Genomic DNA, 23,022 nt, shown 5'->3' on the forward strand with positions numbered 1-23,022 from the left:
CGCAGCAGAAGCGAAGCAGGAGGACGGCTGCAGAGGGGAAGACAGCATCCTTTAACCAGCAGACCCAGATTTAACCACATCCATGTCAGCAAGCATCCACCCTACTGAAGTGTCCTTTGGCGAGACACTGAATCCCTACCTGCTACCGCCAGTGCTTTGACTGACCCTAAAGTCAGATCTTGCCAGCAGCCCAGAAAAAGGTGAATTTCCCGGCAGGGATCAAGTATCACATTATTTTTTGAAATATGCTACTTGCAAGCCATCTGCAGAGCTCTCCTCAGTCCTACACCACTGAGACTCATATCCCAGTATCACTGGAGGAAATGTGTCTGCGCAACTGTGTGTGTGTGTGTGTGTGTGTGTGTGTGTGTGTGTGTGTGTGTGTGTGTGTGTGTGTGTGTGTGTGTGTGTGTGTGTGTGTGTGTGTGTGTGTGTTCGACTCTGGTGTGCCGTATCACCCTCCATCATCATGAGTTGAGGGGTTGTGGTTCCTAGAGAAGCACTTTACTTAAATTAGACCCTCAACGACTCGACGTGCAGGTGTCATTGTGTGTATATGTGCATGTGCGTACGCTCGTGTCTGCAAAGTATACTGAATGAATGCACGCATGTGTGTGTGTGGGCGTCAGAAAGTCAGTGTGTGTTTGTGTGTGAGAGAGGGAGAGAGGAGACTGAATGCCGAGAGAGGAGCGGGATCAGCAGACGGCAAATGCGAGGGAGAGAGAGGGAGAGAGACAACAAGATAGGAAGAGGAGAGGATGGGGCGAGCGAGAAGGGTGGGAGTCTGCGAGGGAGAGAGTGAGCGACACAGAGAGAGAGAGAAAGCAGGTGAGAATAACCCAGTCTGACCTTATTTCAGCACGGCTTTTCCATTCTTTATATTCCCTCATTGCTGTAATATTTACACAGGAATAAAAGATTATTAGAGCGATCCACAGAGAAGAAATGAAGAGGAAGAGGGGGAGGGGGGAAATATAAACATAAGGAAAGATGAAGACACTCATGAAGGTAGAAAAAAACCAAAGGGAAGAAACCTCAGATTAGAGAGTCTATTGATTATTATTGTCATCAATTAGGTTGCCAGATTTTTTTGATTTGTCTCGTACTGTGGGAAAACTGTTTTGTTTGCTTTCTCCAACCAGCAGCCAAAACCTTCAAGCTTCAAATTTAATTGGTAATGCAAAAAGAAGCAGAAAATCCTTACGTGCCAATATTTGGCATTTGCTTAAAAACGATTCAGATATTTAAAAACGAAAAATCCTTATCAAGAGTCCAATCACTTCAGCTTTCATACGTTATTTATGAACGTATCACAGACAAATCTCTAAAAATAACAATAACCAATAAAGATCCCCAACGTCAGGAAAAACACGCTTGAAATGTTATGAGATTAAAATGTACACAGATTTAAAGTGCACTTTTTAAATGTGTCTCTCCACAACAGCAAATAATAACTCGCAGATGTGCAGATTAAATGAATAACATCTGCCCATCAATCATCAACATTTTAATGAAACACAGAGCTGAAAGAGTTCAAGTCTTAATTTGTTAATTGTAAAACAAAAATGTCAAATTTATTAGGTTACATTTCACCCTAAATTTGGACTTTATTCTGTCTTACCTGATCTTAAATGACATACCTTAAGGTTTTAGACTACCATGGATTTTTCTGATAATCTACAATGAAACTGATAGTTAGATCTGAAAAAATACTGTTATTTATTGTTCTGGGATAATGTAGACATGCCTATTGCTGTTCACCCAAATAATGCAGTTTTGTTCAGGTAGAATTTGCAACAAATCTGTGAATAATAAAAACCTTTTTTTATGATTTGCTTGTTTGTTTTAAGAAAAAAACTGAATATGCAGAAGAGAGAGTACAGGTATGACATCCAGGAAATAGTCATCCCACTGGGATTATTAACCAGGAATCCAATGCTCAGGGGGGTGCATGTTCAGTTGGGATGTCCCCTGAGCACTCGGCTATTGGATTGCTCCAATTAATTATTTCTTAGCTGTTATACATGGAATTTTGAGGGGTTTTTTTTAGCAATACTTGGGTTTTTTCCTAGACCAGACTGGACCTTTGAGAATGACAGAGCATCACTGTGCATAGTGTTAAGGTGATGAATTGATATTACCTTGTTTTGACAGAAATGCCTATAACGCTTTAGTAAAAGGAAACCAAATGAACAATGCTGTTTTTAAAAGAATAATAATAATAAAAAAAAATGCTCATTTTGCTAAATTGTTTTTAAGATGGTGCAAAAAAAATCCTCTTTGCAAGAAAACACTGAATAATTTCTCACATCACAATAAAAAAAGAAAAAGATAAATCCAGGCTATAAGCCATGTCGTGTCTTCAGCGCTTCACTGTTTCCCTGAATGCCCAAAACTGCACAGACTTAAAAGAAGAATTTTCACGCCAAACTCAACGTCACATTGCATGTTGAGAAATCCCCTATCAGAAAAAAAGGTAAACATCCTGGCATAACTGCAGCCTTCCGAGCAGCAAAATAAATCAGTATGCCACAACTGAAAAGAAAACACAGGGCTGCTTCTTTGTTCTCACGCTTTCTTTTATATATATAAAAATATATAGAAATATGTAGGATTATACTATTTAAGATATATGTCTTATTTCTAATTTTTCTTTTCTGCCCTTCTGAACAGAATTGTATTGAGTATTTTGTAGTCTAGCTTTGGATGCAACGTTAATATCTGTTCCACTAACGTTTATTTGATTTGAAAAAAGACAGAGCCTGCACAAGTTAAGCAAAATGATAAAACGCAGCGAGGCCAGCACTGGGAGCTTCTGAGAAAGCAACACATTCATACAGACGCGTACACATGGAGAGCAAAAAAGCAAAAAAAGAGAAAAAAAAGCCATACGTATGTGAGCATCCGCACACAAAGAAGTCCTTGTATTATGCATGCATGCATGCTTCCAAACATTACAAAAACACACATCAAAACGACCGGAAAAGACAGTAGGTGGTTATTAAAGAGACAAGAGAGAAAAACAGAGAGAAAGAGAAGAGACACTTTACCGGCAATCAAAGATGCAGAGGAGAGGAGACAGGAAGAGAAGGAGAGGGAAGTGGAGGTAGAGAGAGAGAAACGTGCAAAAAAAAAGGGAAGAAAAGGGGAAAAAAAGGGAGAGCTTGCTTTTAATCAGCCTGGATCCAAAATTTAGACAGGCACACACAGAGGCACGAGCAGTCCCTGTAGGATTAGGGCCTTGGCACTGTGTGTGTGTGTGTGTGTGTGTGTGTGTGTGTGTGTGTGTGTGTGTGTGTGTGTGTGTGTGTGTGTGTGTGTGTGTGTGTGTGTGTGTGTGTGTGTACTGTGCACGTCCCACGAGACTGATTAGCCATGAATGACTGATGACGGATCTTTTTTTCCCTCCTCCTTGCTCTCTCTCACTCTTGTTTTCTTTCTCACTACTCTCAGCTCGGGCAAGAGCATGGGAGAGGATACTCCCTCTCCCATCACACACACACACACACACACACACACACACACACACACACACACACACACACACACACACACACACACACACACACACACACAAAGCTGCACACAGCTCCATGTATATTCAACAAAGGCTCCTGAATATACTTAATGCTTTCATGTGTGTCACTGTGTAACGATCCATGCTGTTCCACACAGCTGCTTCTCTCTTTTTCTTACTCTCTTCCTCCTTCACAATCATGCACACACACACACACACAAATATGTACCTATTTCCTGTTTAGGAGCACATTAGCTGTATTTCACACCAAATACTAAATCTGCTCAATCTGTATGACAGCAGCAGTTTGACTCTTGAAAAACACTGAAGGGTCCTGCATTCAGGCGGCAGGCCGACCGCTCTGCCTCCTTTAACCTCACCTCCAGATGAACCTCGGGCCACCGCCATCCATCTAAAGCCCTGACAGCAAAACAAACTGGACATAGACCCGCCTGAATGGAGGCCATTACAATATGAATGAGCCAAACAGAGCTGAAATGAATCGAGTGGAGAAGCAAAACACAACAGCTGAGGAAAGGGCCCGGGCTGAGTCAAACGAGTCAGCTCAAGTGACGATGAGTCAGGCAAAATGTGACCCCGAGACAGGGTAAAAGCAGAGGCCTGTCTCAGGTGTCCGTAGCCGTTCTGATAAGGGTTACCTTGCCGTGGTGCTTGCAACACTGCTTTTTCAGGGGGTGCAGACCTGTGGATCCACTGAGACTGTGACATCATGTCTGTCCCCCTGCTAAGTGATGTCACCTCCCTGTCATGTTGCGTAAATAGGGAACTGCCTTGACCCCTCTGAAGAGGAGAGAGGCCATAAAATAGCTGGGAATTACAGCATCTGCACACTTTCTTTGCACGTATGTGGTGACTTTTTTCATGCAGTCATGTCACGAATAAGAGCCACAACGACGAACAACTTATATTGTTTTTTATGCACGTGCACACACACACACACACTCACTCACACATACAAAGCCCCCGTCTTCCTGTACAGAGTAAGAAGCTGTTTTAGCCTTGTGTTTTGCGGGCTGTTTAAAATGTCATTTTTCTCTCGTTTCTCTGACTTCAAAGGCGCCTCACTGAGCTCTCACTCCCTCTTGCCAAATCCTCCAAACGTTTCTGATTTAGTGAGTTGGCCACGGGCCGAGTAGCACCGGGACGGGCCCGTTAACAACTGTCCAAGTGGTGGGGGGGAGGAGGTGAGGAGGAAGGAAAGGAAAAGGGAAGAGAAGAGAAGGGAGAAACAAATGAGACAATGTGGAAAAGGGAGAAGAAGCAGGCTGAAATTGAGACAGAAATAGGAGGACTGCTGAGAGAAGGTCTGCTAACAACGCGAGGAGGCGATGGGTGTGTGGGGAGTTAGACAGAGACGGGAGATGGATATAAGAGGTGGGGGGATCGATTGAAAAGAGAGGAGAGAGAGCGAGAGAGAGAGAGAGAGAGAGAGAGAGCGAGAAAAGGGGGTGGGGTGAAGGGGGCCATGGCTGTGAGGAGGAGGAGGAAGGAGGGCTGGAGCACCACTCGAGAAGCTGAGAGGAGCAAATGCAATAGTGAAGGGGAAGCAGAAGGAGGAAGAGGGGAGGGCGGGCGTGCGATTAAAGAGGGGTGAGGAAGACCGGGGAGGGGGGGGGCAAAAGGCCTGGCCAGTAAGAAACAGAAGAAGAAGAAGGAGAAAGAGGAAAGAGGAGCAAGTGACAGAGAAAGAGGAAAAAAAGAGCGCATGGACACAGGAAGTCTGGCGCTTTCCATTCACTTCATGACATATCAAATCATCAGATGGTGGTGTGTGTTCACACCCCGGAGATGTCGCAACCAAACGCACCCCACACCCTTCAAATCACTGCTACCGACAATAAGCAGCTGTTCTCGTGTTGGAGGAGAGTTGGAGATGAGACAAAAGTCTTCCTGTCACAGTGGCAAGTGCAACTTCAGAACAAATGCAAGCTTCACTCCAAACTCAAACATCAAAAGATTTTTCCTTAATTTGTTTAATTTTTTTCCCCTTTCTACTGATGTGACCTTTTAGACGCCTTAAATCTCAGCCACAGTTACTCCGAGGTCAATTTGACCTTATTGTGGAATATATTTAAATGACGCGCCACGGTTTGCTTGAAATATCAAAGCATACACAAGAGTCTCATTTGTAATGGAAATGCCTTTAATGACTTTACCGGCCCTTACTTAATGACTTAATGCTTTTAATGTGTCAACAAATTTCCAAAAAGTCAGGCTCGTTTAAGTGATTTCTTTGGCCCTGCTGCATATTTTAATCTCACGCCTTGATAAGTGCACAGCGCTGATGTGGGTGGGGAATCGGATTTGCTATATTTTGAGGCAGACCAAAAATCATGTATGTAAAATGCAATTTTGAAAAGAAAATGGTGAGCATGTGTGTAGCGTGTGTGTGTCTGTGTTATGATGACACACACTAAAATTACTCCAGAGCCTAGTCCAGTGTGTTTAAATGCAATGCTGAGGGAGCTTTAACTGGAATCAATGGTTTTTTACACTTGAATTTATTTTTCTACTCAAAGTCAAATATTGTAGATTTTCACCCAGTTTGCACTGAAATCACCACAAATTAATTTTGATTTTATTTAACACATATAATATATTTTCTGTTGTGAAATTTATAAAAAGGAAAATAATTGTACATTATCCAACAAAAATACATATATTTAGAAAAATTTCCCTAGTGGTTTCCTACTCACTTATGCACTTACGGTCACTCGGTGTAGCGTAGTGCTGATGACACAAAGTGGGTCAGTCAGTTTTTTTTTTTGTTTTTTTTTTAATTGAACTGAATCGACAGTTTACACTCGTCTCCTTCCTCACCAAATCCAGTCGCAGCTCGGCTGGCCGCAGCCTAGACCAGCTGTCTCCTCCTCACAGGGGGCCGTCTTGCACACTGCACCCTACATGTGCCCCCTGTACATCCCGGGTTGCATTGGTTGGATTGGAGATTGGTGGGTGGTGTTGGAAAGGGGTGATTGGGCTTGCTCACTGCTGACTCATCCTACACACAGACACACACACATACACTCGCAGGGACAGGCAAGCATCTCCTCTCTATCGCTTTCATTCACTCACACTCTTGAGAAGCTGAGGAGACGCCAGGGCGGGGAGTCGGTGGGGGTGATGGCCAGTGGGTGCTGTCAGGCGGTGGTAATCTGACTGGATTACCAACCAGGTGGAAACATTCAGCCTATCTACCCCCCTCACACCCTTACCCTCCCCCTTCCTCCTCCTCCTCTTCCTTCCTCCTCCCTGGCTCCATCCATCTATCATTTCTTCCCTTATTTTTTTCACATGCCTTTCTTTCTTTATCTATCTATGGGGCTTCCCTTTGCCTTTAAACATAATGAGTACCCTAGACACACACACACACACACACACACACACACACTACTCTATAGTAACTACAGGCCTTTAATTCCACAAGCATGGACAGAAACCAAACCCATGCGTACGCGCACAAACGCGCCGTCTCCTTCCATCACCGTGCAGGTTGTTTGTGCGCCAAGGTGTGTGCAGGTAGTAAGGTGAAGGGGTGTGCCTCATCTGTGCTGCCGCAACGTTCAAAGCCTATGACAAAAAACTTCCAAGGGAAGAGAGAGATATAACTGACAGCCTCCTGATGAATGGACTGGATGGTTGTGCACACACACACACGCACAGCTACAGGCATTTGTAGTAGAGATATGCAGAATTTAACTACAGGGTCTTGTGTTTCACTAACAACACCGAACATGGGGAGAAGGAAAGGGAAAATGCTGGGATGAAAAGGGGGCATAAGCTGAAGAAAGAGCTCAAGAGAGCAAAGACCGAGAGCAACCGAGAGAAAAGAAAGTGAGAAGTGGCAGAGAGATAATCTAGTCTATGACATTTTGGTTATGGTTTATTGCTGTTTTAAAGCACAAAAAACAAGCAGCTTAAGACTAACGTTCTTCAAAGTGTGTATGTGTTTGTGCGTTTGTGCAGCTGCATGTGTGCACACACAACATGAATGTAAACTCCTTCTGTCTGCATTACTTAGTCACACAAATGCACACTCGTTCACGTACACAATCATGTAAACAAAAACGGTCTGCTGTCTGGGAAGTAACACACCTGTTCAATGACAAGAGCAGCCACGCCCTCCATAATACTGCACACCTGTGCTTCTGCGGGCTAAACCTAACCCTAATCGCACACGCAAACACACACACATATACAACTACTGCCCAGGGGCTAACATCAGAGAAAGGGGAAGAAAGAGAAAGAGAAGGGGGGACTGGAATAAAAAGCAAAGCAGTGAAAATGGGAGGGGAAGAGAGCAAGACAGACAGACAGAGACAAAGGCTTTCCCACTGCTCCTATCAGTAATCTAAACGCCTGTGTAATATCATTGTGGGGTTTTATCAAATGTGGGCTGAGTCTTATGGCGTTGGTATGCGTCTGTCATTCCATCACCTTGTCAAGCGCGACCATATTCAAGCAGACACCATGCTGATCTAAATAAGAGGCTTCAGCAAATTGATGGATTGCAGGTTTTCCAGGATATGAAGAAGCAGGGGAGAATGAGGGGAGTCTTTTTTTTTTTCATTTAGGATTTTTTTTAAGTGATATACTCAGTTTGATACTGCGAGACTGTGTGTGTGTATATATATATATATATATATATATATATATATATATATATATATATATATATATATATATATATATATATATATATAGATATATATATATATATACATATATACATAAAGAAATAGTGAGGGTGTCTTCACAAAGATCTGAAACAAACCCTTGTCAAAACCTCCCCCTCCACCCTCCTGTCCCTGCTATGGCCAGCTCCACATCACATCTACCCCCTGTGCTGAGGCCTAGGGCCAGGCATACAGCTTTCTGGATCTCTAAGGGGGGCAAGGACAAAGGTAACCCGCATCCTAACCTCCAAGCAAACACACATACATACACCAACCCCCCATCTCTAAACAACAATCCTCTATGCCCATCATGTCTGTCAAAACCCCATAAGGGACATGCATGGAGAGTCTGGATATCTGGAATCTCAATACAGTGTCATGCACCTTGAGACCCAGTGAGAGGCCCTCTTGAATATATTTCAATAGCATTATCACCCTGCATTACTATGCTTATACCCCCTTTATTCAACATTAAAGAAACATTTTTACACTGGGCCATTATGCATGTCAGCGCACAGCAAAATCAGTCAAGGTGCTATTTAAACTGCAATGCAGGTTACATTTGTATTTGATATATTAGCTTTGAAAATGAGCTGGGCGTGTTTTTGCTCGAATGTTGTGTGTGGAAATCAGAAACAGGCAGGCAGCTCAGCGTGTCATAAAATATAGAAAATATTTTATCAATATAAGTTAATGCATGGAGACTGAATCATTTATAATATATTTAAATGTGGTAAAGTGTTGATCAATATTTATGTGAATTGTTTAATAAGTATTATACTGAAAAGAATGTACGTATGAGAGAATAAAGCAAAGCTTAATAACTTTTGTGCAACAACACGTGTTTTTAGACGTGTTGTCAATAAAATGTGTTGACATTTAGACTTTTTTTACTAAAATATTTTTTAAAATAATAAATAAATAACGTACAGTATCAGTTCAAGTTTTAAGAAACATACACGTTACAGCCTTACGTCAGTTTATATAATTAATATATTTATATATGAATAATTTTTAAAAACGCAGAGGAAGAGCCCAAGTTTACAAACCTAAATGCTCACGTGCAATAAAAAGTATATTAAACAAACCAAGCTGACGTAAAATTGCATTTTAAATTAAAAAAAAAAAAAATAATTGAAAAAAATTCCTCTCATGTGAAGAAACCAGAACCACAGAACCAGGAGGTGGAGCACGAAATATCAAAAGTAATTCACGGTAGGATTTCTGGAAAAATCCACGCGTGTTGACCTGAAATGTGAAATGTATTTTAGCAACTAATTAAAAATGAAAACCCGGTTTGCCTCAATTTTTTCCCTTTTACACATGAAAACAAGCAAATACACGCGAGACGTGGATGGCCACTCTTGACACACATGGTAACTAATGAGATTTCTCATGTAACACGCATACATTCATCCAGCGCGTGGGTATAAACGCAGTATGATTTCGGACAGTCTTTTCTTTCTCTCTTTGCACGCACACACAGCCCCCCCCCCCCCCCCCCCCCCCCCCCCACACCCCTATTGAGACAGGATACCAAAGCTACTTGTTAAATCTAATGCATGCACTGTCAACCCATTCGCACCCCGTCACGTCTTCGCTCAATATAGAAACCGGATTTTCTGGTATTACCCTCACCTCTATTAGCCAGAGCTCCCCTTCACTCACTCAGTCCCCCCTCTGCTCTCCACCCGGCAACTGCGACCCCCAGTTTGCGCCCAGCATAAACCAAAACCACCAAAAAATAATTTCAAAAACACACACACGTGAAGGAGGAGGAGGCGCTGCGCAGAAACTGGCTCGGCTAATAGCTTTAATTTATTGTTTAATGGGAAATATAAGCGGTGGAATAACCCAATTCTAATTAATTACATCAACTGGCAACGATTAGTACTTCGCTAATTGATGAATCCAAATAAATCTATGACAAGATTATGCCACTAATAATCCCAGCTTGATATGAAAAAAAAAAGAAAAGAAATAAAACCAAATAACCCTGGAATTAAAGTTTTAAAACAACAACACCAACAACAAAGGTGAGCTTGGACTGAGTTGTAAATTTAGAGTTAATTCTATCTGCAAAAAGAAAACACATTACCCTTTTTCTTTTATGTGATTTTATATACAGTTTTTTTTTATTCTTGCATTTCGGCAAACAGCCATAAACAGTTGATTAAATAAAGTTAAAAAAGATAATTCCTAAATTCCCCCCACCCCCCGAAAGTCGGAGCACTTTCCGTCAGCGTTAAATTCTAACTCGTCCCTGAAGAGCTCCAAGGTTTTATTTTGCAATATGGGGAACATATGCTTCAGACAAGAGAGACAGAGAAAGAGAGAAACACAGAGTATATATTTTCTTTGGGTTTTTTGTTTGCTTGTTTGTTTTGTTTTTTTAATCCACACTTCTCTGTAGTTACACGGTGGGGAAAAACACCTTGCTTCCAAAACTGACCTGAGTGCGGACCCATGGAAAGGTGGGATGAGTAATATTTCCCGGGCTGGAAGTGAGCGGGGTGCTGCACGGATCCGTGTCCGCCTGGCGCCATCCGAGACGCGGCGCTGTGAACCAAGGCGCTCCGCTCCGTCAGGAGGTGGTGCGGAGGAGCGAAATCTCGGCTTTCCATCCCGATGAGAAGCGATAAATCCCAAATCCCAAAGTAAAATCCGGAGGCACCGAAGGTTTCAGGCACCCAGATGCAAATAATCCCTTTTTATGAACTTCGTGCTCGCCTCGCATTGAGCGCGGTTTTGGCTTTGCAGGGTCGAAACGGAGTCCCCGTCATGTCCTACAAAAGAGAGAGCAGGAGACGAGTCAAAGCGCTGACAATGACGAGCCAGCCAGGGATGTGGCGCTGAAGAAAAGGCTTGACTGAGAGACAGTCGCTGCTCGTGTTTAGACAAACAAGCACGGTTTACAAAGAGAGAGAGAGAGAGAGAGAGAGAGAGAGAGAGAGAGAGTGAAGAAGAAAAAAAGGAGGAATAAGAAGCTATTCAAATGTCACACACAACAAACGTCCTAAAATAAAACAAAATCCCCACATTTACTGACCAACTTTGGTTCTGCGCTGCACACTAACTTTCTAACGCCGATATGCGCCAGCTCGGAAAGGTGGGTGAAGTCTGCACTGTGGATGAAAATGTGGGTGAAGTGAGTTTGCGTGGATTTACCCCGCACTACATCGTTGGCCCCAACAGAGGAGCCCCCCCCCCCCCCCCCCCCCCCCTCTCCTCCTCGCGACCAAACACAATGTAAATCCTGAACACGGGAGCTTCCTTTATCAGCGCAAAAAAGAAAAAAGAATGGAGCAAATGACGAACAAATGAAGCATATACAGTACAAGAGTTCACGGCGGTATAAAGCCTCTCCCGGTGAAGGAGTTGTTGAGTCTTGAGGCTCAACAAGCGCCGGTCATAAACAGGCTGGACCTCGGGGCACTTGCGCTAAAACGTTAAGGAAACCATCTGCACCAAGTATAGAATGCGTAAAAAACATATTCTTTTTTTTCTCCTTTGGGTGACTCAAATAGCCTATCACTCTTTGGTTTCAGACGGATACCGTCAATACGTTTATCTTTTGGTGTAAATTGAGATTTTAATTCGAATCTGATCCGGTTCATATGTGGAGGAAATGTTGATCTCTGACTTGGATCGACATTTCTTATATAGGTTTTATAAACCAAGAGCGCCTTTACCGTTCTCTGTTTTTTTATATACACGTGTTTACCAAAGTTGCTTCACCATCGCTGTTTGACTTTTGATAGTTTGCACCGTTGAAATCGGGATTATTATCCGTTGTGTTGCTTATTGAGGAAAACTGGCGTTGAAACAGCCATTTCTATCAACTCATACGGAGTCAGCAGCAGTGGCCCTCGCCTTTTGACAATAGCCATGCATTTCTGCTACACGTACTGTATATATAGGATACAGTGTAATCACAAACACAAATCAAATCACCTCTATGCTTCATCGCCAGAGTTGTGAGGTGGGCAATAAACAGTGAAATAGACTAGGAAATCATCGCGTTTATATGTATACCTCATAGCCTAGGTCATTTATTTAAATAGGACTCCCTGCGATGCTCATAGGGAGCTCTGGGTGCTTCCATTTCCATCCCCCCCCCCCCCCCCCCCACACACACACACACACACACGTACACACACACAAACACATCTCAGCAGTCCATCTATTAGGCCTTTCAATGCGTGGCACGTCCATCTAGTGCTCTGTAGATGCTGATAGCACCTCCCAGGAACCAAGATAGAGGAACAAAGAAAATACCAAATGCTCTGGTGCATAAGAACAGCCTTCATAAGCTCGGATATTCAAGTCTTCTTTAAGTCACACACACACACACACACACACACACACACACACACACACACACACACACACACACACACACACACACACGCTGCTCAAGGACTCAACTTTCAGGAATTGTATTTTTAGAGGGGATTTTCACCCTGGCTCCCTAAAGTTCGCAGTTCTGATAAAACCCAGCAAATGTGATCGTGAATCGTGAAAATGTGTGTGTGTGTGTGTGTGTGTGTGTGTGTGTGTGTGTGTGTGTGTGTGTGTGTGTGTGTGTGTGTGTGTTATACGTACAAACATTCCCCGTAACCCTTCCTATAAGGATATTTTTTCGCAAAGTGCGAGGGCATGTAAATAATTTAATTTCCTTTTTGTTTGCTGCAGGATGTTATTTTTTCTGACCACATGTAGTCAACAGTAACAGGGGGAAATAAGGGTAAAAGAAAAATAAATGGGGGGAGAAACGGAGGCTGCTGCTGTTTCTGCTGCTGCTGTTGCTGCTGCAAGCTCACTGGGAAGGCAAAATGGACTCTCCTGTCCCCTAGGCAGTGAGAAACAATGGCCCTTCTCCACGGGACATCAATCATAAACTACTATCGTCTGACATTTGTCTATACATTTTTACATTTTCTGTCCATAAACACACGTCCTGGATATTTACATTACACGTCAACAGAGAGCCACTCAGACTACATTTAACAACCTGAGTCTAAATCCCGTGTTATCGCACGCCACGCAAACAAGCGGCGTGAGCAGATCGCGCGTAACAGTTTTGGGAAGAAAGAAAAAAATCATCATTTGAATCTACAGTAGCGTGTGTGTGTGTGTGTGTGTGTGTGTGTGTGTGTGTGTGTGTGTGTGTGTGTGTGTGTGTGTGTGTGTGTGTGTGTGTGTGTGTGTGTGTAGCCCACATACGTGAAAGGCGTTCAGACTTCCTTCCACTCTACCCAGACCTCCGAAACCTTCTACACACACCTCCACAAGCACACACACACACAAGCACACATCCACTAAGCAGTGCCCCGAAAAGGGTCAAACTGTCGTCAGAAGAAAATCCCCCCCCTTCCCTTACAAAAGTAACCACTGCTGGTCAAGACGACATCACATGAACTTCGCACAAAAGCCAGCAAATCCGCAAAGAATTGCGTTTGTCAGAACTAATGCAATTGAGGCTTCGAGCATAAAAAGAAGAAAAGGAGAGAGAGAAAAATGCGCCTATTTATCTGTGCGTGTGTGCGTGTGTGTGTGTGCTGTTTGAGCATAAATCTACTATATCATAAATGCGTGAATCTTTGGATAAAAATGAAGAAAAAAAAAAGAAATTTAAAAAGGCATTTCCTTTTGAAGTGGTCCGGGTCCAGAGGGCAACTGGTTTCCCTCAACAATTTAGCAATAAAGTAAAGTCGCAAAGCATAACCGGCGCACTAAATCCGGATATTCAGAGGCCGGCTAAACGGGAGAGACAAGCCCGGCTGAGCCGAAGACAGCTCGGCGTCTACACAGCCTTCACACCGAGGGAGCACTGCAGCTTGCAATAAAAAAAAACCTCTACCTCTCTCTCGCTCTCTCCCACACACAGAGATAGACACACAAACACACACACTTGCACAATGGAGAACTAACAAAGAAATAATCTACAATTTAAAATGTATGAAAATGGGCTCACTGAAAGAGCAGAAAGGTGTGGAGCAGCACCCCGAATGAATTAGAAACACACGCTCGGCTGTGAGGAGAGGTCAAATCAAGAAGTGACACATATCGCCCACAGCTCAGCACTGCACACTGGACAGGAAACGGTGGAAATAAAGCTACGTGAAATAAATCCCCCCCCCCTTCCCCTCCCTCCTCTAGATTACAGTAGAATCGTGAGATCTGCGCCTTTAATGTATTTAGCAAATGAGAGATGCCTACAGATTAATATTCTGCACAGAACATCAGACCATCTCGCGTTTTATTGCCTCTAATGGAATGACAGCGGATAGCGGTGCGCTTAGAGAACAGCCAAGGTATACCTCCATGTAAATAAAAAAAGATTAAAAAAGACAAAATAATAATAAATGTGTAAACTAAAATTCTCTCTTACTTGAAAAAAATGAACATGAAAAAAACGGCATTCAAACGGCTACAATCACACACACAACACACACACAAAACAAAACAAAACAAAAATGACAAAAACAGAACTGTAAAATAATTTCCTACTCACTGGCAAGTTACATCCACCGTGTGGCGAGTGGCTTATAATGAAAGAAAAAGTACGAAAAATATTCAAAGTGAAAATCCCGGAGTCGCAGAGATGAAACATGTGGGATTGATTACATCCTATGCTGCTGCAGACTGTGGTGTGCAGTCAGTTGAGGTATGGGAGAGACGCATCGTAGAAGTTCAGGCTTGTAGTGAATCGAGGCTCGTTCATGCAGCCGGAGACTCAGACACGCCGGTAGGAGGGAGGGAGGGAGGGAGGAGGAGGAGGGAGAGGTTGAAGGGGTGTGTGCGCGGGGAGGGGTGGACTCGCAGGCCTATTGGTTTGAGAACGACAATGTGAAAGCGTGCCCGTGAGGCGCTCCCCCACCACCGCCCCCACCTACCCTTTTCTATACACCCCCCTCTACGCCACACACACACATACACACACACCCCTTTCTACAGTAAATGCGCCCTGCCATTGGTTGCCGTTCGGAGCCAATGAGGAAGCCGGAGGATCCGCGGAGCAAAACGGCGGGCGTTTGATTTGCAGCCCTCGGCGCACTGCGCGGAGAAGACAGGCGGCACGGAGAGGAAAGGAGCCGGCTCTGCCTGCGCTTTCTGATCGCTGGTGGAGAGCAAACAGCGTCTAGCCTTTTATGCCGTGTGATCCCGTTGCAGCCCTCTGTGCTGTCTGTCTGACTGCAACGCTGTTTTATTATTATTGTTATTTTGCCTGACAGCGATGGCGTGGTAGTGTTGTTGGCGCTCCTTTAGGGAAATCTCCCTTTTATGCTCTCCTTTTTTGATCATCTGCTAAATAAATCCTTATTAGAATTTGAATGTACTTTAGTGAACAAGCCTGCTCTGTTTTGCATGTGTGTGCAACTAAAGTCACAACGAGACCTACATTAGCAGGCCTGAAGTTTCAGTGTAGAGTGCAGATTTGCTATATTATAATAATAGTCTGCTTAAAAAGGGGGGGAAATGCTATTGGAGTCCTTAATGGTCATTGCAGGATAATTCAGGCTCTGTATAAAGGAATGTGTTATAGGTTTACACCTTTTAGTTAATATGGCGGGGGATTAAAAATATTGCATCTGTTTTAGGGAAAAGTTATGATTGCTGTAAACACACAAGATAGGCTACGGTATACTGTATATTACCTATATCTATTTATTTATCTATATATATATATATATAAGCTACACACACACACACACACAGGCAAATTGAATCACTGCATAATTTGAAAGCATTACTGTCCTTGGGGTTGGCCCTGCACACGGTTCACTAATTTAGCCAATTAAAAGTGGAAGGATATGGGGGCTTGTGTGTTTCCATGTCGAAATATATGAGCTGCTATAGGCTAATATTGCCGCGCGGGTTTGTTTATACGTGGAGGCAAAGGGTTAAAACTCGGGCGCTTCGGTGCTGCGGAGCTCCCGATTGGCTGGCAGGTTGCCAGAGCACCGTCAATCACCGAGTGTAAACAAGGCTCTGATTGGCTGCTGGCCAGTCCGCACTGGGCTGCCTGAAAAAAGCAATTACTGCCCTTGCGGTTTCAAGGCGGCCCCGTGCTGAACGATGAAAGGAGATAAGGAGGGGCGGTTTCAAGGCGCCCCCCACGGCGAACCCCGTTGGCCCCAGAGCAAAAGGAGAGTCAAGAGTGACTAAATCAAAGGGAATACGGTTAAAAACAACAACAAAAAAAGGTAGGGGGGCAAATTACACGTTGTAATAAATGTAGGGGATAGATTCGCGGAATGGTGCAATAACAACTTGTTTTTTTAGAAAATGGAGGCGAGGACGGCAACAAGAACCGGAAAGCAACTATTTCTCTACCGAGAGGGAGCTCTTCTTCTTTCTTTTATGGTGGAAGAAAAGTTTTGTCTACAAAGGAGACAGCGGGAAGACGGCCGAATGTGGGGTTTTTTTTCTTTTGAGTTTTAATAAACAGAATAAAAGCATTTTCTCATCTAAACGTTAAAACGGTGACACCACTGTATAGTCGGAACCGAGCTTTGATTTTGGGCGGCACGCACGCGGTGTTTTGACCAAAAACTTTTTCTTTTTTTTATTGCCAACTAATCAATAACTAAGTGGACATTTCCGGGTTCACGCGGGAGTATAAACGGTAGGTCCGTGACGATAATAAGTTGGTCTTTAAATTGTTTGTGAAAGGGTGTCGGAGGGTTTTTGTTTTCAAATATTCCATAAAATATTATATATAAAATATTCCATAAAAATATGGAAACATTTTTAATTAGAATATTTAAATATATGTCATTACTTTGGCTAAATGTTCGAGTCCTATTACAAAAACACACAAAAAAGGGTCATGTTTCATTCTGCAGACAAATCCTTGCAGCCAGCCTGTGTGCTTTTTAGCTGAACTTTTCCACCACCGGCACCACTGAGCACGCACTTTATAAAGTATATCCAGGCTGTTCCAACTGATGTCCCTTTACATTAAAACAGAGACTCTCTCCCTTTGCTTTGGTCCAGTCCCAAACAAAACATTGGTGGGGGGAGTGGAAAGGGGGGGGGGGGGGGGGGTTGGAGTGAGCCAAGCTGGTCTGCAGCCGATAGATAGCTTATAAAACTGTACTCGCGCGGAGCGAGGAAGGGGGGGGGGGAAGATCTCGACACTTTCGTGTGAGAGGAATTAATTGATACATATAAAATTCAAATCAAATAACGCCAAAGCGCGCAGATTTATCGCGGCCGTAATTAGATAATCGTTACCGTCTTTTCCCATTTACCCAGCAGCCTGCGTGTCCGAGCCCTGCACTCTCCAAAAGGCTTCAGCCACCACACACACACACACACACACACACACACACACACACACACACACACACACACACACACACACACACACACACACACACACAAAAAAGATGCACAAAGCTGGATTTTATGAAGACTCGCACTGTTGTTCAAAGTGACTATTTTAATAGCCCAAATGTGCTTTGAGGCCAGTAAGACGTCTCTAAATTATAACGCATTAGAGTCCATTAAGGTACAAATTAGCATTGTGAAAGCTGGTGCTGTTGGTCCATCAAAATATGCAGGCTGTGTATTTACTCACCGGGCCTCAGTGTGAAGAAATAGATTTTTTTAATATATTTATTTTTAATGAATAATTATTTTTCTAATAAGGGAGTTCTATTACTCGCATGAAGGAATATATTAAAAGACCAGGTAGACCAAATATGTTTTACTTTATCTCACGCCAAACAACAAAAACTCCTGCGGAATACAGCGTAAATTTGGATCTTAATTAACCATTAGAGTAAATGATTAAAATCAATGTTGACGCTTTTCCTGACTCCAAAAGCTTTTTTTTTTTTTTTTTTTTTTGGGGGGGGGGGGGGGGGGGTTTGTTGTTGTTGTTTTTTTTAAGGAAAATTAGAAGGAAAACGAGTACTACATCCAACCCTACTACACAGCGTGCTGGGCAATGCATGTGCAGCAGACTATACTGACTATACCTGGCCAGTAATAATTAATATTATTATTACTATTAACTGACTTCATGTCCCCGCTCAGTCTCCTGAAGGTGTTGTCCTGTGCGCTAATGACAAGAGGGACAATAATAAAGACTCCTGCTCCGCAGCTCACAACAAAGGGCTCCGCCACTTAAAACAGAAATCTGCATTTAATTTATTTAGTGACAAGGAAAAGCCTTTTACTGCTTGATTTTTATTGGTTCTCTTTCACTTAAAAAGAAGTGGGGGGCTGGGTGTGCGGGTCGGTGCGTGCGTGTGTGGAGACAGAGACGAGAAAGCACAATACGCACACACGCACACCCAAGCCTCCTCTGGTCCGTGTGCCAGTGTGTGCTACCCTAGAAGGAGGGGGGAGAGGAATGGAGGGGGGTGGGGGGTAATTAATGCGGATTGACTGATTGCTCTTGAAACAGACCGGTCCTGCGCGCGGATTGTCCTCGAGCAATGAAGCGTTCCTGACTGACACTTTCCACCTACCCTTCTTCGCTTCCTCTTTTCCACTGCTTCTTTCCTTCTCTCGCCCTCCCCTTTCTCCCCTTGCACACTGGGAGCAGTGGGCGAGACCGCTCGAGCTCGGCCGCTTTTTCCTGACGTCCAGCCCCGGCCAGCAGAGGCACTTTTCTGCTCGAAAGCTCGGATGTCACATCTAACAACCCAGCATTTTATTTTATTTTTTAACTTTATTTTTCTACTTTTGTGGGGAGGGGGGGTTGCTTCCAGACTGTGCAACTCTATCAGTTCACTTCAGATTAGCTCTGTCTGAATATATCAACTTTAGCTATCTCGTGACGAGTCACATCACCGTAAGGAGGAATTTTCCGCACATTAAAAGTAGATAGCTAAAGGGCGTTTAAGTCGCCTTCTCCCCCATCCTATAAAACCGAATAAACGTCTGAACTGCTAAATGGGAAACATTATTTTTAAAAGGATAACCCAAGAGCCAACGGGAAACACATTGAACTGGTTGGTTTTTACATGTGTCCAAATGGAGAGCAGTCTCCACGGGAGGCCCATCGTTCAGGGCAGCCCTTCTTATTCTCACCAGATATTTCTGATAGGCCTTTAATGATGAGAATTTCCAAACGGGGTCATTCGCCAGGGAGACGCCCCGACAATCCAAGGTGGTGCAACCCCCGTGAGACAATAGAGTCATATGAGAGGAGAAAAGAAGAGAAGCGCTGCCAAGCTTTGGGACTGCGTTATAAAATAAAGGAAGAAGAAGAAGAAAAGGGCTGTTCCTTTTCCCCGATCTTATAGCGGCTCTCTCTCTCTTTTGGTTCCCAACACATTTTAAGACATCAACCTGATCACAAAAACAAAAAACAAAAACAACAGAGGAAACATAGTGAAAACACAAGTTGACTGGACACATACAAACAACGTGACCTTTTCTCCCCTGTGTGCCGGACAGATGCTGCTGTAACGAGTCAGGAAATGCGAAATAAATAAATAAATAAAAAAGTTGCACTCCTCCACGGAAACACTGTAAAGCCGTATGTCTACTGACACCTTTAGATCGAGACACTGCGTAGCGGAGGAAGATGATGATGATGATGATAATGATGGTTTGATTGATTGATTGATTGGTAATTTATTTCAACATGTGAACAATATACAAGTACATTTAGAAAAGAAGGGAATGGCTTGGGAACCAAATTAGTGCCTGTCACAGAGCCATATATCCGGCTGTAACCACCGCCAGGCCTGTACGGATGAGATGAAAGCACCGGCATCTATTTATGGGCCATCAAAACACGCAGGTGGAGGCTTTAATTATCATTACCATACGAACATAAACAGCCATATCGTGTGTGACTTTGCGCTGTTTGCGCTGTAAGTTTGTACTCAGCAAAGGGTGAGGAGAGAGAGAGGTGGGGGAGTAAGCAACTTTGGGAGATGTTGCTATTATACACACAAATAAGTGGATTAAATATAACGCGTGTCTGATGTGCAGCGGGGCCACTTCAGCCTGGTACCTTCTTAATTTGTGTATTTGTCTTTTAAGACGTCGACAGCACTTCCTCTACCGCAGAGACGTGTACATGCACTCACACACTCGCGGGACGTTGAAAATGAAAGACGCCTTTGTATTTCTCTGGTTGCTCACAAAAAATGTTCATATAATACAGAGTATCTCCACGAGGGACAGTGGGGTCAAGAGGTCACCCACTTTCTGCAACGAGCCACACAGCATTTCAAGAAACGCCACTGATTCCTTTAACCGGACTTCTTTTGCAACACAGGACTTTGCGTGACTCCATCACGGTGACGCACCAGCAGCAATCTGACTGAAGAAACAAGACTTTCAGAAATCTTTCAACTCTGAGGAAGATGTTTTGAATAGTTTTGAACATACAGTCCTCAGGACGTCCTGGAGTCTGTTGCTCAAACCATAATGGAAGTCTCATTTTGAATGTATTTGATAATAATTACACAAATCACGAGATTGTGGATCATCTAAAACCCATCCAACAATAATTCGATTTGGAAGTGTGCTCATATGTGTTCAGAGATTGAGCTTTAAACAAGTTAAACAAAATTTGAAAAATGTGAAGATAATGTGAAGATAACTTTAACTATAATAAAGGTATTTATTATAGTTAAAGTATATATATATATATATATATATATATATATATATATATATATATATATATATATATATATATATGTGTGTGTGTGTGTGTGTGTGTGTGTGTGTGTGTGTGTGTGTGTGTGTGTGTGTGTGTGTGTGTGTGTACATAATGTTATTTTTTTGGTCCATACAAAATGAACACTAATTAAAGGCTACATTATAATTGGAGCAAGCTTTATTCCACCTGCTAAAAAATTTGCTGTATAATTTTAGATGATTTTGGGCCATTAAATAAAATAAAATCCTAGTAAAATAAAATACTAAATTACTAGTTTTTATTTTAGTTTTTAGGACAAATTCCAGATGTGTGTGTCTAAACGATCAGAATTAAAGGGAGTGTTTCGTTCAGACTTCCCGTGTCTGCAAACTGAAGTTTATTTTCTTTTCCTATAAAGCGTCGGTGTGTTGGCTCTGCTTGAGAACTCTGGGAACTCTGCACGCGGGCGTGAACACTGTATTTGACTTCACGTAATCACGTCGGTCACAATCTTTCGTTAATTATCTAAACAATGGATGCGTCTTTGAACGTTTATTTTTAAATAAATAAAGCACAAGTACAAAGCAATAATGCAGTGGAAACTTTGTGGTGGTGGTGGGGGGGCTGGAAAGAGAAATCCCTGCATCAGTCTCCAAATCCAGGATCAGTCAAAATTACCCCCCCTCCCCCCTTGCTGCCACTTTATCAAACTAAGGCAGAAATCAGACGAACTGCCTGCCAACGTTTTGCCCGTGTGTGTGTTACTGTGTGTGTTATTGTGTGTGTGCGTGTGTTGCTGTGTGAACAGAGACAGAGTGAGACAAGCAGATAAACAAGAGCTCAGTGTAAGTGCACAGTTTTGCCGCGTAACTTAATATAACAGGAGAAAACCTGATAAATTATAACACCCAGCTAAGGGGTGTCACTCGAAGAAGTGTGTGTGTGTGTGTGTGTGTGTGTGTGTGTGTGTGTGTGTGTGTGTGTGTGTGTGTGTGTGTGTGTGTGTGTGTGTGTGTGTGTGTGTGTGAGGCCCCAACTGACAGACCTTCTCGCATTAACTTCATACTCTTAAAAGTATCCATCTGTGTCTGATGACAGATATCACACGTTTTAGGACAAACCGTTGTTGGAATTCTTCAGCCTACAAAAGCGATTCTGCAACGTTTTGTGTGTTTTTAGATCTAAATAAATAATCACAGCTGTACAATCAAATATTTACATAAATAAATAATTTCATGTACGCATACGCTACTGGACTGTGGGGCCACGGCTCAAAAAACGCTTATAGAAATGTTTAGGCTAGTTTTTAAAAAATGGCATTGAAAATACAAGAAAACACAGCGATCGATATATAGATATATATATTTTAAGAAAGCACTCCTTGAATAACGTCAAACACAAAACAAAATACCACCTACCTAATAAACAGATGTTCCCCCAAAGCGCCCAGCTTTAAACTAAAAAGGAAAGAAAATCAAATGAGTCTTTCTTCCTCCCCAAAACTTAAAAATAATCGAGCTTAACGCGCATTCAACTGTGTAGCCTTAAACAGTCCTCCCATTTACTTACATGTTAACTCTTTTTTGCCGAATTTACCCACCGAGGGATTTCTCTCGTCTACAAGCGGCAGGATCTTCTGGATGTGAGTCTCCGTGAAGCTTGTATAATAGCAAATTTATGCCCGGATGACGCGTCCTCTCGCTCCCACAATGGAGCTAAAGCGCTGACATTAAACAAAAAATTGATGGAGAAACTCTCCCTTGCTCCCTCTCCCTCTCTTTCCCATGCACTCTCGTCTCCTGCAGGAGACTAGAAGCTTTCTTGCATTCTGTTTTTTTTTTTCCAGGGGAGGGGGCAACGGGACATCATCAGGCATGCTTATATGAGTCGCGCACCAGGAATACTCCCACTCCCATTCCCACCAACAAAGGTGTAGCTTGAGCTCACACACATTTACTCACACACTGACACACACACACCTTTTTCTCACCACTACTGTTTGTTTTCATTTGTGATTGTGCTGAACCGGATCTATGCGTGAAGGTGGAGCAGGAGGAGGAGAGCAGGCCAGTCACACATGCAACTTTCTGATATTTAGCTTTAAGAGGGGGTTTGTTTTGTTTTTTCACCAAACTGGCCTCCCTGTGCTTCCTCCTCACTCCACAAGTTTGATCAGACTACTAAAC

At 43.0% G+C, this 23,022-nt stretch overlaps 1 protein-coding gene across 4 annotated transcripts in view; it reads right to left on the bottom strand.

Moving 5' to 3' along the window:
* bahcc1b (BAH domain and coiled-coil containing 1b) overlaps positions 1-22,676 on the bottom strand; it is a 63,898-nt gene extending 41,222 nt beyond the window's left edge. The window contains exons 1-3 of one of the 4 annotated variants that reach the window (XM_080873068.1): positions 22,406-22,676; positions 22,255-22,293; positions 10,667-11,000 (exon numbers count right to left, since the gene is read on the bottom strand). In XM_080873068.1, the coding sequence (XP_080729194.1) occupies positions 10,667-10,838 (172 nt within the window). In that variant the 5' untranslated portion in view covers positions 10,839-11,000; positions 22,255-22,293; positions 22,406-22,676. Of the gene's footprint in view, positions 1-10,666; positions 11,001-11,263; positions 11,400-14,731; positions 14,938-22,254; positions 22,294-22,405 lie in introns of those variants that run through there. The other 3 variants (XM_080873070.1, XM_080873067.1, XM_080873069.1) reach the window with 3 other exon arrangements.
* Positions 22,677-23,022: the final 346 nt, after the last annotated feature.

Source organism: Rhamphochromis sp. 'chilingali' (genome assembly GCF_963969265.1).
Source record: "Rhamphochromis sp. 'chilingali' genome assembly, chromosome: 22".
Taxonomy (NCBI): domain Eukaryota; kingdom Metazoa; phylum Chordata; class Actinopteri; order Cichliformes; family Cichlidae; genus Rhamphochromis; species Rhamphochromis sp. 'chilingali'.